Consider the following 15,262-nt stretch of genomic DNA (forward strand, 5'->3'; position numbering starts at 1 on the left):
GTTGAGATTTATTTGTTGTATAGCATCTATTCAGACCTGCAAATCAGGCTGAATTTTATTTTCTTACCTAACACAACCAAGAAAATATTATTCAGAAAGAATGAGAACTGCATGGAAAACGGGTGAGCTACAATGTTCATGGTAAAAAAAAACACCCCAATGATTTCTTTTCCTTAGAGAATGCTTGAATTGTTAAATTTAGTGGCATAAACACATAGCTAAGACATTACAGTAAACCATATCTGAACTAGATTTCAAAATGCTTTTTCTGCATGAAAGTGTAAATTTGTTCTCTGGCCCACTTAAGATAATTCTCTACATATATTTAAATGAGGGAATAAAATGAATATAAAAATGGCTTCGTGCATTAGCTTGAGTCATAAGAAATCATTTGCTTTGCCTTTGCTTCCGGTGTCTGTCTCACTAGTATGGGATAATATGGGGAAGGGAGATCTGGGCCAAGGGATGGCGTTATCTACTAGTTCCTCTCAACCTCATGTTATCTTTTAGGATATTATGCTGAGGCTGAGAAGCAGCAACTCTTCTATATATGCCATTGCTCTTGACTGCCCAAGAGCTGTGTCAATAGTCTGAAACAAGGCCTCATCTGCACTAAACATTCAAAGCAGGATCACACCATGTTAAAGAGTCATGGCTCCCACCCCCAGGAATCCTGGGAACTGTAGTTTATTAAGGTGCCATGAGGTGTTAGGAAACCCTTCGCAGAGCTAAACGTATAAGACTTCTTTAACCATTAATAATTTTTAAATTTAATTAATTTTTCTTCTCAGAAAAATCTGGGAATTTATGCTCCATTGAGTTTCTTGTTTTCAGTTTCAAGTTCTCCTGATCAGACAGTTGTAGGCATAGCCTAGAATTTGTAAGCAAATTAAATTAACACCCCCCCAAAAAACCCCAAAGGTTTTAAGAAACTGTGCTGATATTCACTCAAATTCCAAAATGCCAAGAAATAGCAACTGGGAAATTGCAGCTGTTAAGGGTTGTGTTCTTAACAGTTATGTTATTTATAGATATGGTATTCTCTTTTATCCGTGGTTAGTTCAAGCATCACTATTACCTTGGCGCTCAACAGGTGTTGCTGGTTGTTGCCATTCTTAGATAGGCATTACTCACTGGCCAATTCGGGTTGCACAATTAACACCGATTTGGAGTTCTTGTGCAACAACACTACTTTCACCCCAAACTAGCCTTTTTGCAGTAAGGAAAGTGAAAGTCATCCTTTCCCCTTCTTTCTAACATTGTCTCAAACTCTGCCTTCTCTCTCCATATATCTGAATTTCTTGTCAGCTTCCCAATGAAGAGTCTAATTTGCCATAAACAGATTGAACTTTGCTCCTTTTTCTTTCACTTTTTCAAAAGTTTTTACATGCTCCCAATCCTGAAAGATTTCCAGCTTATTTTCTAGCCACTATTAGTAATTTCCCAGTGTCAGTCTAAATTAAACCTTTTATCTTCTATCACAGAGGCTGACAGGGAGGTTTTAGGTGACAAAAAGTCTAGGTCTCCTTTTCTAGAAAAAAGAAAAGTAAGAAAATAGAAATTAAGATGATGAAAAAGGTCTTTTCTTTTATAGCAGCTGGGCAGGTGGGTAAGTTTAGCATACTCTTCTCAGTAGCCATAAGAGGAAGCCAATTTTGGTTGCTATGAAAGAGCAGCAAATTGTTAATTGTATTTTTACTGCCAGGAATGGGAAAGGATATGCCAAAATAAATTGATCAGCCTTACACCCTGAACTGGAGTTGGGGGGAAAGGGAGAAGCATTTACTTCTCCATCTTAGGCAACAAAACGTTCTTGGCTGGCCCTGCTGCCCACTAACTGAAGTTCCCATGGAGACTTACAATACATTTAAAACACAACGAAAAGGCCAGAATTCTCAGGGAAAGGTGAATGTGTATGTAAGATCCCAGATGTCCCAGCTCATTGCCACTTTGCTCCTGTAAGTTTGCCCAGACTGAAAAAACGAGCTTCTCTGAAAAATGTGTAAATCAAAGTCGAGTAAGTGTTGGAAATGCAAAGAGAAAGAAGGTACGTTCTATCATATGTGGTGGTCTCGCAGTAAGGGTAAAGCTTACTGGGAAATGATATATAATGAATTGAAAAATATGTTTAAAATAACATTTGTTAAAAAACAACAACCAGCAGCTTTCCTTCTGGGAATTATAGGGTCAGAACTACCCAAACAGTATAGAAATTTATTCATGTAGGCGACTACAGCAGCAAGAATCCTATTTGCCCAAAAATGGAAAGAAGAAGTCCCGACAAAAGCAGATTGGATACAAATACTCATGGATTATGCAGAAATGAAGAAACTTAACAGAAGAACAAAAAATCAAGGCGACAAACCTTTTTGAAAGGAATGAAAGTGGTATATTGAGTATTTACAAACAAACTGTAAACAGCTTATGACATTAGCAGGATTACTGTAAAAACCTGCAGTTTCATAAGAGTAAATAATTAAAGTAGATGAATAAAAGAGTAATTTAGAATATGCAGGAAATGGTAAATATAAACCACAGAAAGAGGAAGGATGACATTGAGTTTTGAAATGTTAAAATGACTGTAAAACTATTGAAATGTATATAACTGAAAATAAAAAAAAAATATTATTAAGAAAGAAACAAGCTTCTCTGCACTTTCACAAGCAAAGTAGTCACATGAAACTTTCTTCCTTCTATTTTGATAATGGCAGTGCCCCCCTGAGGCTGAAATGCATCTTGCTCTTGCATTTGAGAGCTGGGGTGCCAGTTCACAAGTGAGGACTTGGATGCCAATGATCTGATATTGTACACTGTCTTTATTGAATGAGAAATCATTTTGGGGAAGCGTTTTGTCTCACAAATTATATTCTTCATTTGAAAAGGAAACAACTTTTTTCCCCCTTTCCTTTCCTTTTTTCAAATTTTCAGGGGGAAAAGGCTTTGGAGAAAAGATCCAGGAAAGAAATTCCCTGCACCTCCCCATTTTTTTCTGGTCCCCACCCAGGTTTCATATCTCTAACAATACCAATGTTACTTAAGGGCTTGTCAGCTGGAAAATGTACTGAATTCTATGTGAAGTGCAACAGGCTGAAGTAATGTTATGCGTTAAAGATGACACTCCTATCAGGATCTAGTCTTCCAGCGATAGCTTCCAACCTGCACTATTGTTGCTAGCTTCTGAATTCCAACAAAATTATATTCTTTCCAGTAAAACATCAAGTTCTAAAGTGCAACAGAATAGAGGCCACGGAAAATTCAGGTATCTGGGGAGTGGGGGCTGCCATCATATGCACTTAGAAGCTCTAGAAAAATGGCCTACTATCAACACAAGAACATGCTCTCTTACAGCTTCCAGACCATTTTGAAGTCAGCAGCACACATACTTAGACAGTGGCTAGACTTCATATGTCAATTGTTTTCCCTAAGGAAAGTGGACTGGAGGGTGGGGAGAAGGTGAGAAAGTACTAGCAGACTTCTTCCACAAACGACTCGCTATCCCTTTCCAAGTGCCCAGTGGCAAAAATGATGTACTCATCCTGACAAGTCTCCCGGAGCAAATCTAAAGCATTTGCCTCTGCTGTCTTCCACAACTCAGCCCAGCTTGCCACATTATCATTCGCCTTAGTAAAGAAACCTGATTTCAAACAATTATTCACTTCTCTTCTGTTTTGATGTCAGGTCCGTGTTTCAACAACGGAAGGGGCTGTTCCTTTCTTTCCCATTCCCTGTTCCAATGTTTCTTCTTGACAGCTCTTTAGTAATGCTTGACTGGATAGGCCTGCCTCATGTAAAACACCGAAAATGTTAAGCATTCCTGAAGAAAAGAAAAGTGTGAAAACTGACATGCCATTTGTTTTGAGCAAAGCAGCAATTCTCTATCACTTTAATACAAGAGTTTGGGTAAGAATTTCACTCAGAATAAATAGTTCTATTCACAAAATAAATGTCCTAGACAAAATATTGAGACGGCAGCTAAGTAAGTAGGTGCAATATGCTAAAAATAGGGTGTACCTTGGGCACATGCTACATTGTAAATGACTACAAGTTATTCTGCTTCTTGCATGACTTAAAATGTCCATTTATAAAGTATTGTTTTCATGCAGTAAGCAACCAATATTAAAGAAATGGTAGCAACTTTTGGAGGGAGTGTATGTACAACAGTCAGGCAAGTACGGTAAGTAGAACAGAGAAATATAATAGCATGCTAACAGGTCTAGAATTGTGGTCTGTTGACACAATACAAACCTGCACAGTGCTACTAATGCCCTTATTATTACAATGGATGTGGCAGAGCTTGATTATGCATTGTCCTGGATGCACAGCAACAACTTGTGGCTCAAGACACAGCACTGCAGAATGTCAACACTGTCTCCCAAAGCCTCTGTCTTCATACACTAAGCTTACTGTGTTCAGGATTAAAAAAGAAAAGATAATATACTGGCAAAGAGAGTGCATAAAAGAATCCAGTAAACAAAGTTGCCACAGCTGGGCAAGTATGCAATGCAACATCTCCTTCCCCTTTATTCTGGCATATCTGCCTTTTGACAATCGGGTAGGTAGTTGGCAAAACATCTTCAGGCCTCAATCATGAGCAATTTGGTTATTCAAACTCTTATTCAGGAAGCTGCATCTCTCCAAAGTCTGGCTGCACTCCTGTGCAAAATATTTAAATACTACTGACTTCAGTGAAATTCAGAGTTGCGCCTAGCACTAGTATGGATGTACACAGTTTCTTTAATAAAAAATGGGGCATCACTTTCACACACAGTAGTTGTACTGGGATATTTATAAAATATTATGAATAAGAGTGATTTGGAGCTGGTAATGAACCTCCTAATGGCAGGTTGCATAGAATTGCATTCAAATCGAAACCTAAAGCCACTCCTACTCCCAACACAGTACGAATGGCAGCTAAGAGCTGGGAAAAATTAGCATCCCTCAAGCAAATAACCTTCAGCATGAACAATAGGCAACATATAATTTTCAGACAAAAACAGATTGCACTGATTATGTCTTTGGAACAACTATTCAGAACAGTAAAATATGGGTTGCATTAATGCAGTCTCTTACATTTGTTCAAGATATATAAATATATATTTACTAAGAGTATACATATTGATGTTGATGAACATGCCCAAGTTAGGGCCATTAAATTCAAATGGTCTACTCTAAATAAAACTTAGTTAAATATCACTCATAGAAAGTACAATGGAATGTAACTTTTCCAATACAGTGGTACCTCAGGTGTCGAATGGCTTGGCTCCTGAACAAATTGGCTCCCGAACACCGCAAACCTGGGAGTGAGTGTTCTGGTTTTCGAACGGTTTTTGGAAGCCGAACGTCTGACGTGGCTTTCACTTGAGTGCAGGAAGCTCCTGCAGCCAATCGGAAGCCGTGCCTTGGTTTTCAAACCGTTCTGGGAGTTGAACAGACTCCCGGAAGGGATTGAGTTCGACAACCAAAGTACCACTGTATATATTTTGGCTGTCAAAGCATGCGATCATCCACCCTATGGAACACATGAAAAACAATATTCTAAAATACCGTACATTTTCTTTTTCATCCATGTCATAGGCAAGTTTACAAACCAAGCAAAGCAGCACTTTTAAATAGGGGCCCTCTGCTCATGTCATGCATTGACAACTATTAAAAATAGCCGAACATATCTGTTTGTAGGAAGGGTCATTTTTACCTTAACAATACTCTTGAAGCTGCTGAAAAGGAAATTTTCTGTTTATAGATGTCAAAGCGTGCAACTCTGTATTCACCTTGAGAGAACAGCAATTTTATTTCAACAGCCAACACATGCGAGCCAAAAAATTAAAAGGGGAGAGGTGGTTGGCAACAAAAGTACAATATACTTGGAAAGTTTGAAGATACAACAGTTTGCATTCAAAGCAAAACGAAAAGAAGCAGGCAAAGCTAAGGTGGTTTCAAATAAAGTAGAATAAGGCGCAAGCACTACTGGGTTTTTTTTTTTAAAAAAAAGTTAATTTAGCACCTTTCAAAGGTTGCTGGTATGGATTTGCACATGCCATCATCATGAAATAGAACTTTCACTCACCAAGGCAGAGATATGTGAAGCATCACCTGTGACCTCAGGGGTTCTTGTGCTGTTTGGGAGTCTGTGAGGATTACGAGCTATCGCTTGGCACCAGCCCAACATTTTCTCCTTCCACTTATCCCTTTTCAATTTCTGAAATTCTGAAAATAATTCACATTCCCTGAAACAGTGGTATTTTTAGTTTGTTGCATGTATGTGTCTGGGCATGCAATTATATATATGTGCGTGCGTGTGTTTGATCTGCCTATAAACGATAAAACTAAAATGACGGGGGCAAGGGGGAGTGGGGAATCTAGACCAGGCTTCCCCAAACTGGGCCCTTCAGATGTTTTTGGCCTACAACTCCCGTGATCCCTAGCTAGCAGGACCAGTGGTGAGGGATGATGGGAACTGTAGTCTCAAAACATCTGGAGGGCTGAGATTGAGGAAGCCTGATCTAGACGCATCAATCCTAAACACACTTCTATCCAGAAACAAGTCCCAAATAAATGGGACAGTGGCTTCTGGCATACCTGTGAAGTTAAACTATAGGTTCTTTACTGTAAGTAAATGTTATTGGATCCAGATTTAGTAGACCAGAGATTGGGAACCATGTACAATCTGGGGGTCGTATTACCTTGTTGGAAACATTCAAGGGGGTATGTGTCAATAGTGGGAGGAGGCAAAGGAAAAAATAGGCAGAGCAAAAGGTGTAAGCAGGCTACATTTTAGCAATTCAAAAGTAAGAGGTTTCTGCATACATACACCCCCAATGTAGGCAAGCCAGAGGCATCATCACAATTCAAGAGCAGATTTCATCAAGGCAACAGCACTTGAGGAGGGCATGGGAAAGGGTCAGCAAGGGGTATGATGCAGAGGGGTTGCTTGGTCGACAGAAGATACTGATAGCCAGAGAGAGAAGCCTGGAGAGACACATTGAGCTCCAGGCCTGAGGTGCCCCACCCCTGGAGTATAGCCACTGGATTAAGTGGGATTACTCTAAATCTGGATCCAACCCAATGTTTTTAGGACTGAGATTTCATAGGAAACATACAGAAAATTACTAAAATGCATATATACTGGGAGAATTGTGCACAATATTACATTACATGCATTAATGAATGCTTTCTTCAGGTTCTTCAGGTTCAAAATGTCATGTACCACCAGCAGATCAAAGACCACACATGGATAAATATTACATTCTAATAACAAAACTTCTTCAACTGAAAATATATTCCACATTTTCCAGAATTAACCCCATTACATTCAAGTTTATGTTAATAAATTTTAAAATGTTCAGATAAAAAAATCCCAGATCAACTGCCTTTAGACTCCAGATTTATGAAACATGTAACCAATAGTGTACTTCACAGCTGTATTCTAGATCATACCCTATTAGAAATGGTACAACTCCAACAGTAATATCTTACGCTTTTTTAAAAAGAAAGACATTGCATGTGATCCTAAACATGCATAATTGTAGGTAGGCTCACTTGGAACAACCAAAGTTTCCTTCCCACTTAGTAGGAGGATATAAAATTGAAAATAGTTCAAAACATCAGTTCATTTAATTACATCAGTTACCTATCACATGTACTGATTTTTTAGCTTATTTCAGATGGTGAGAACAGGTTTATTACCTAATACTTTAAATCTGAAAATGAATTTCCTTTCCACTTAAAACTAATGTATACACTGTAGCAAATAGGTGCAGTTGTGGATGTCACATATCCGTCTACTTTGTTATTCTTTTATTGAAAATCCCTATGCTGAATATGATGAATCTGATACTTAAAAGACTTCCTGAATAGTTTGCCTCACCAGCTTTTGTTCCGACCTGCAATAAGTCAGGTGGGACTTGCAGTTACTCTCCTGCTCAGCTACAGTCCACTCCATTGTTATAACCACACACATTTCCACTATTTTGATTTAATGAACATTTCACTCATTCAAAAATCAGCATTCATGAAGGTAACCTACCATAAACCTCCTAGTATGGAAAGCTGTGCTCTCTCATTGTCTTATATGCATCTTGCTTAATTAAACTTTCCAAGAGTAATTATCACCAAAACGTACACGCCATATTTTTTAGTGGAATTCAAGCATAGTCACAATTTATGTTGAATAATAAAAGCAACGCTGATGACAGTTAACACAAAACTTTTGAATCAAATCAGATCCAGTACAGAGGTAGCAGTGCTGTTACTAAAACAGACCTTTCAGACATTCCAGGTCCAGATATGCACTGTGTACTATGCTATTTGCTATGCTACCAAGCCTTCTGAAATGTATAAGTCTTCTAAACGACTTCAAGAGACCCTTGAACAAAAGGATTCTATGAACTGGTATATTACATAGAAAATGCACAATGTCTCATAGAAAATCTTTCATTGCAGAAGTACACATTCACATTAAGTGATACTTGCCAAAACAGCTATTAACTCAACAAAATATGTATCAGGAGAAAAATGATGACCAATATGAATACTATGGTATGATAATGAGGAAGAAAATGGCTGTAATTCAAAACATCGCCTTTTGGAGATAGTGGCAATGTGGCTTTTATCAGACCAGTTCAACCCTCATCACCACTGCACTACCCTCATAAGGCACTACAAGATTTCTGAAGCTCCCCAAAATTTCAGGGTTGGTTTGTTGGGTGGCTAGCAGTTTCTCTTAAAGGAATTCCACTTAGTTGTCCTCTAAGTTCCTGCCTATAATGACAACTCACAAGTTTTTACACAGCCCATTAATCTTGACATTCATTCTAGGTAAAATGTTTTGTCCTCTGCCAAATTTTTGGAAACAATTGGAAATGCTGTTCCAAAGCTGAAGGCTGCCAACTAGACTGATTGGTCCCCCTTAACAAATTCATGCAAAAAATCAGGCACCTCTAGAGGCTTAAGGAGTCATTATGCTTTGAAAAATATGCTGCCTACTCAACCTGTGAATATAAAATTTTTGCATCCCTTGCATACTTCTGTTGTCATACTGCTCAGTCAGGGTCTGATCACAGATGAAAATCAAGACAGCAGTGCTCAGGGATCATTATAACACACAGCAATATGTCATTGGGTTTGAGAGTTGGCCCCTTTTGACAAATTACAATAAAAAACAAGCATAATAACTAGTTGTACTTTCTTGCATACCTAGATAATGTGCATATTCCGATGCAATGGGGGAACACTGCAATTCTGTAATTTTAAACTGTGTTGAACTCCCACAGAAATTAATATGATCTTACTTGAGCTAATATTCACATACACAAGATTATTTGAAATTACTGTGGCCAACTGAGTCTAAGAACACCAGGCCAATAAATCCATACAGTCAATATCATATGTTCATATAGGCTCCCCAATCTTGTATATGGCTGTTCCTGGCTACAGCTGTGCTGGAATGTGGTGAGTGACACAAGCATTTTGTCCCTTGATTTGTCCCTGGAAACTACACTTGGGTTCAAACCAATATTTTTAATAACTCAAGGGAGATGTAAAATTTAAAGAAAATTAATACAAATTACAGTCTGATGCATTAAAATTAACATTTGTTTCATCTACAAAAGGCAGCTCTCTTTTATTAATGCCATGTAATTTAAATATCTCAACAAGAAATGATTTGAGATGCTTTTAAGTCAAAAGTTGATGCTGTCTGATTCCTTAATAAGACACACAAATGGCATTAAACAAAAGGAAATGAAACACAAAGCATTTCCCCACACATATATTGAACGACTTATTCCTCTTTCTTGGCAAGATTCCTAACAGCAACAGAATGAAGGAATTTTGCGGGTTATGAAACACATTAGCAAAGATGGACAAGAATGCCCAGGACTAGAAAGGTAGTGGGGGAGGGATCTGAGCTCCTATGTGCTAACAATACTCTATTTTATTTATAAGAAAGTTTTTCAAAAAACTAGGTGCAGTTTCCAAACCAGCCTTAAGGAAAGCACAACTCAAGAGCACATTACAAAAAGTTAAAATGCCAGCCATTTGAACCAGTTGCAATGGCTAACTGGGGTGATGTGAACAACGAGCCTGTAGGTCAAAGATAATCTAAATAAATAAATGCAGATATAATTGGATCAGGGTCCTGGGAGTTGTGTGTGGTCCCCTCCCCCCCCCCCCACATGTCTCTCAGGGTAGTTATTCAGTATCATTGAAGGGCAAAGGAAGAATATGTGCCATAAAGAGAAAGAGCCGAGGACTGCTAGACCTCTAAAGCTCTCATACACAGACATGTAGCTCATGCCCAACACCAGTACTTATCAACTTAGTGCAATCTGTTACAGCTGTATTAGCAAAGAGGGCTGAAAAGGAAGACAAGCTATCCAGGGACAATGGTTTCATGAAAAAGGAAAGACAGCTGTATTCCCTAGTTTGTTTTTTAAAATACAAAAACAATAATAATGGCCTACATTGTATGCTTTTTTTCAGTTGCTGGTCTTGCTACTGCTATCAGTGGTCATGTTTTTATCTTGCCAGATTGGATTGAAGGCCTACAAATGGCTACTTTCATTGAGAATATAAAAGGAACATAGGAAGGTGCCTTATAACAGTCAGACCATTGGTCCATCTAGCTCAGAAATGTCCACAGCCTTCCTGGGTTTCAGAAAGCAGCTTTTCCCAGGCACACCCAGAGATGCCAACGATTGAATCTGTGCAAAGAGTGTGGTCTGTCACTGTCACCCTAGGCCCTTTCCAATCTTGAGTAATAGCAATATGGTGAGCTTGGTAAACAAGAGGGAAATTTGACACAGGGAAGGCATATCAAATAAACTGAAAGAGTACAGTGGTACCTTGGGTTAAGAACTTAATTCGTTCTGGAGGTCCGTTCTTAGCCTGAAACTGTTCTTAACCTGAGGTACTACTTTAGCTAATGGGGCCTCTCACTGCTGTCGCGCTGCCAGAGCACGATTTCTGTTCTCATCCTGAAGCAAAGTTCTTAACCCGAGGTACTATTTCTGGCTTAGTGGAGTCTGTAACCTGAAGCGTCTGTAACCCGAAGTACCACTGTATTGGACAAAAGGATCTGAACCAAACAGTTGCAGTCCATATCCAGGCTGAGTGTACCCAAACCCGTTTTCTCAGTCTGCCACTAATGCCACTGGCAGTACATGAGGGGAAGGGGAGAAAGCCACAGGGTTTGGTGAGGGGAGTAGGAGAAGCAACCAATCTGCCACACACTCAAGAAATCAGTGGGGCTATAACCATCACTCTTGTTTTAAGTGTGTGCTGACCAGTTTACCTTAACTTTTTAAAGAATGTGTGTGCAGTGTATCTCCCCCCCTAAAAGGAGTTTTTCTATTCCGGGTACCAGCCAGGCATTGCTTCCAAGCAGGACTTTCCACTTTTGTTCATTGTCTCACATTCATTTTTTTGTTTTACAACTCTTGTTCTATATTACATGCTGCTTAGCATCCTCATTGGGCTGATCTTTGTGGTTTACCAACTCTGCAACCTTTTGGGTTCTCCCAATCCTGCTGATGTCTCCTCATTTTTCACTGGTTCTATTTTGGCTATAATCCAGGTGTGTGGTATTAGTAATGGGGGACATCCCAGTAAGTCATACAGAGTCTGCTCCTGAGTATGACTAACATTGGGTATCACCAAATTATTTCATCTTTGTTATCTCCACCCAATTAACAATATGATGAAATCTCTGTAGCAACAGCATTATACAGAAAACAAGTTTATAGATTCCTATAAAATTCAATATTATGTCAGGACATAACTAGTCTCCACCTCCAGACACAAAAACACACTATTCTATTTTTAGAACTCATCTGTCACTAATTCCCACTATATTTACTTCAAGAGAAAATTACCCCTTTGATCCCTGTTCTCTGTAGCAGTTTAGCTAATGCCATACAGCATGTATTTATTCAACAACTTCTAAGTTCAGAGAATTACTAGGAAATGAATGATCTAGAATCAAATACAAGTGCAGCTTTTATTTCAGACAGCTTGACAGAAGTCCTAATTCTTTGACTTGTAGGAGTCCAAAATAATTGGTTTTCATTAACAAATGTTAAATATTTGTTATTGAAACTTGTCATTAGTTAATTTAAAACAGCAGAAACAAGAATTTTACAGAAACTTCCTCAAAGAAAGGTGAAAAGTATTTGGAGAGAACTAAGCGGATGCCTGTCTTTTGTTTATTGCGTTGCACAATTAGATGGTTTATTAACCTGGAATACACTATTAACAGGCTTTGGGGGAAATATCTAAAAGTAAAATATCTTGGAATTACAATAATTGTGAAATTACGTTTCCCAATGATGCAAGAAAGAAAATGTTTATAAAATGATATATAAATGGTGTGATATATCCTGTAAGATACAAAAAAAAAGTATCAAACTGTATTATGCCACAAATGCAGATGCAGTGCATATTTGGTGGTACTGGAAAGTTATGCATTAATTCCAGGGAGGGGAAAGGTGGAAATCATTTAGGCAATGATTAATTGGAGAGCTAGAGAAAAGGACAAAAGAAGGATCATAAGCTAGGAAATCTCTTGAAAAGAGCATAGATGCTGATTGCCAAAAAGAAGGAGGAAAACCCCCAAAGGTTTATATCAACAACTGTTGCAGGGGAAAATGGTATATGATGAACAGTCTGAACAGTCTGCAAGTATGAAGCATGGGCAAGTCATGGGAATAAAAGAACCCCCTTTTAAAACCAAACAAGGTTAAACACATAGTGTAGAGAACAGAAACTACTCTGAAGAAAATATCTGAATGGACATCCTGTCAAAGTTAAAGGTTTAAGGACTTAACCTAAGCTTCCTTTATATATTTCAGTATGTCTCATATGTTACTACCAAAGCAAAGGGGAGATTTTTCCAAATACAGTACATGCATACATGTTTAAATCTCTATAAAGCAGACCCACATGTACAATGAATAGAAGCTCATATATAGTACTGTGAAACCTAGACTATTTTCACCCCTTTTTGTGAAGTTGTTAAATTGACTGCTTTTCACATCATGGTACAAGAGAGTGAGTGTGTGCAAATGAGCGCCTGAATGCTCCTAAGAACAATTGTATAAATATTTTACACACAGCTGATAAGAGCCTAGGCCAGAGAGCATTCCCAGAGAAAGAAGAGTAAGATAGCTGTCCCCATGGATCCTGATATTCTCTCACACAGGGCTCTGATATTTGTACACACAGAAAGACAGCATGATGCTCCTGCAAGGTCTGGGGGTGAAATTATGCTAAATCCTAGGCAGTAAGGTAAAGGTAAAGGGACCCTTGACCATTAGGTCCAGCTGTGACCGACTCTGGGGTTGCAGCGATCATCTCGCTTTATTGGCCGAGGGAGCCAGCGTACAGCTTCCGGGTCATGGGGCCAGCATGACTAAGCCGCTTCTGGCGAACCAGAGCAGCGCACGGAAACGCCGTTTACCTTTCCCCCGGAGCGGTACCTATTTATCTACTTGCACTTTGATGTGCTTTCGAATTGCTAGGTGGGCAGGAGCAGGAACCAAGCAATGGGAGCTCACCCCGTCGCGGGGATTCAAACCGCCAACCTTCTGATCGGCAAGCCCTAGGCTCAGTGGTTTAACCCACAGCGCCACCCGCGTCCGATATCCTAGGCAGTACTGTTCCTCAGTACTGTACTTGTATAAGAGCTTGCACAGTAAAACAAACAAACAAACAAACAGGTATTACAAGATAATAACAAAATGAGAAAGTATAAACTTTGGGTAAAAACTGGCAGCAATAAAAACACAGTAAAACATAAAAAGTCATGGAAAATAAAGGCTTGACACTAAAAAAGATAGAACATAGGTGCTGGGTCCCTGTCAGCCTCCCAAGGAAGGACATTGCATACACAGAATACTACCAACTGAGGCAAGACCTAAAACCCTCTTCTCAGCTATCACCTGCCTTAATTTCTCCACACAGAGGACGACCTCAGATGATGGTCACAATTCACACTGCATGGACAAGCTGGTGTGGAGGCAGGCAAGTATCCTGGTCTCATACTGTGCAGGGCTTTAATGGCAAGCACTTTAAAGACAGAACTTTGAATTGCGCTTGGTTAAGAAAAGGACCGGTTTATTATTGATGTGACATAATAAATTACAGAGATTCATTGCACTTCTCACCTCATTAAGAATGCCTTCAGTTCTATTTACATCATGTTCTGCTTTTTAAGAAATCTGAACAGCATTCCCTTTATCCAGTTTCAGAGTGTGAGCGTAGTAAAAATGCTATTTTTATTTGAAAGGGGGGAGGGTTCAGATTTCAACACTTATTTCAGTGGTTGTAAAGACTGCTTCAGGTATTCTTTTCCGACAGCTGCTGTACTTGCCTCTTTCAACCCTCTGACCTCCTCAATTTATCCATTGTTTAGTGAGAAAACAATGGACAAAAATGTTAACAGCACACTAAACTGCAACACTAGAAGGTGCTGAGAGACCTATACATGGTTGGGTCATTCCTAGCAAGTTTTTCTATGGTTTGCTTCAGCGTGCTTTTAAATAGAAACTAAAGTCACAAGATCTTAATTATGTTCAAATTGTCCATACTATTTCCCCCCTCTAATTAAAGATCAATTTAAAATAACAACTTGAAAACCTCAGCTATTATAATCTCATTAAGCTCTTTTGCCTTCTAATTCATTAAAGGGCCTATTTTCTCCTCTAATAATCCTTTTCCTTGCAGATGCTGTTAAAAAATATTCTCAACTACAATGTGTTGATAACAAGCTAACACAGTTACCCCCCTAGAAACGAACATTACATAGTTATTTATAAGAATAGAGAAAATCCCTTTATAGTTTACTTATGTAATGGATACTAGTTATATAGTCGGTCACAGGTAATTACCGGCCTACCACAATAATCACCTGTAAGAGGTTCAATAACTAAAATCCATTTATCCTGAAAAATTTAGACTCCACCATCTGCCATTTCATTCTGTGAGCAATGATGGTGAACTTCAAACTTCATGTGGCATATACATAAATGGCAGATCTAAAAGAAGTTTTTAAAAATACCATCTACATTTTAGATGGAATTTAGATATGGAAGGAACAGGCTATACATGGAGTGTGATGGCATAGTCTTATCCCCTTTCAGCCTCAACCAGATCATATGCTAGTTTTAGTGCAAAGACATACCTTTTATTATCTGTAAAACATTGTAGCAAATAATGTATTTTAATTATACTGAGTCCTTGCCTTTTGAAGTTTCCACATTATACATTA

General features: G+C 38.7%; 1 protein-coding gene across 8 annotated transcripts in view; it reads right to left on the reverse strand.

Annotated features, from left to right (window-relative positions):
• MARCHF1 (membrane associated ring-CH-type finger 1) overlaps positions 1 to 15,262 on the reverse strand; it is a 120,429-nt gene that overhangs the window by 67,043 nt on the left and 38,124 nt on the right. For 7 of the 8 annotated variants that reach the window (XM_083520294.1, XM_083520300.1, XM_083520295.1 and 4 more), the window contains one exon: positions 6,065 to 6,204. The exons of the other annotated variant lie outside the window; for it this stretch is intronic. In XM_083520294.1, coding sequence (XP_083376420.1) covers positions 6,065 to 6,166 — 102 coding nt within the window. In that variant the 5' untranslated portion in view covers positions 6,167 to 6,204. The remainder of the gene's footprint in view (positions 1 to 6,064; positions 6,205 to 15,262) is intronic. 8 annotated transcript variants of the gene reach the window in all.

The sequence above is a fragment of the Podarcis liolepis genome, assembly GCF_965112155.1.
Source record: "Podarcis liolepis genome assembly, chromosome: 9".
In the NCBI taxonomy this organism is placed as follows: Eukaryota; Metazoa; Chordata; class Lepidosauria; order Squamata; family Lacertidae; genus Podarcis; species Podarcis liolepis.